This window comes from Nannospalax galili, unplaced genomic scaffold (assembly GCF_000622305.1).
Source record: "Nannospalax galili isolate Female #2095 unplaced genomic scaffold, S.galili_v1.0 C47134383, whole genome shotgun sequence".
In the NCBI taxonomy this organism is placed as follows: domain Eukaryota; kingdom Metazoa; phylum Chordata; class Mammalia; order Rodentia; family Spalacidae; genus Nannospalax; species Nannospalax galili.
Genome location: NW_008436185.1, coordinates 1 through 394, shown reverse-complemented (window position 1 = coordinate 394; position 394 = coordinate 1). Strand labels below are relative to the sequence as shown.

General features: G+C 52.0%; 1 protein-coding gene across 1 annotated transcript; it reads left to right on the top strand.

The window, feature by feature from the left end:
- Positions 1–13: 13 nt before the first annotated feature.
- On the top strand, positions 14–389 carry LOC108490354 (glutathione S-transferase theta-1; the record flags this gene model as incomplete). The annotated part of the gene is made up of 2 exons (XM_017796425.2): positions 14–191; positions 369–389. Coding segments are annotated over exons 1-2 (195 nt in total), but the record flags the coding sequence as incomplete, so codon positions are not given.
- Positions 390–394: the final 5 nt, after the last annotated feature.

The following is a 394-nucleotide window of genomic DNA, read 5'->3' as shown; positions in this document are numbered from 1 at the left end:
CTACTACCTACCAGGTGATGTTCCCTGTTTTCCTGGGTGAGCAAATACCCCCTGATGTGCTGGCAGCCACACTGGCAGAATTGGATGCTAACCTGCAGTTGCTCGAGCACAAGTTTCTCCAGGACAAGGCTTTCCTTACTGGGTCCCACATCTCCCCTGCTGACCTGGTAGCCATTACAGAGCTGATACATGTGAGTGTTCTGGGAAGGGTGGGCCCACAAGATGTAGAGGGTTCCAAACCAGCTACTAAAGTCCCGTTTTTGCTGCTCCCACTAGTCTGTGCATTTGTGTGGAGACACCTTCGAGACCTAAGGGGCCTGTCCTTAGCTTCACTCATGCACTTCTATTCTGTCCCCTTCTTGCTATAGCCTGTAGGTGGTGGCTGCCAAGTCTT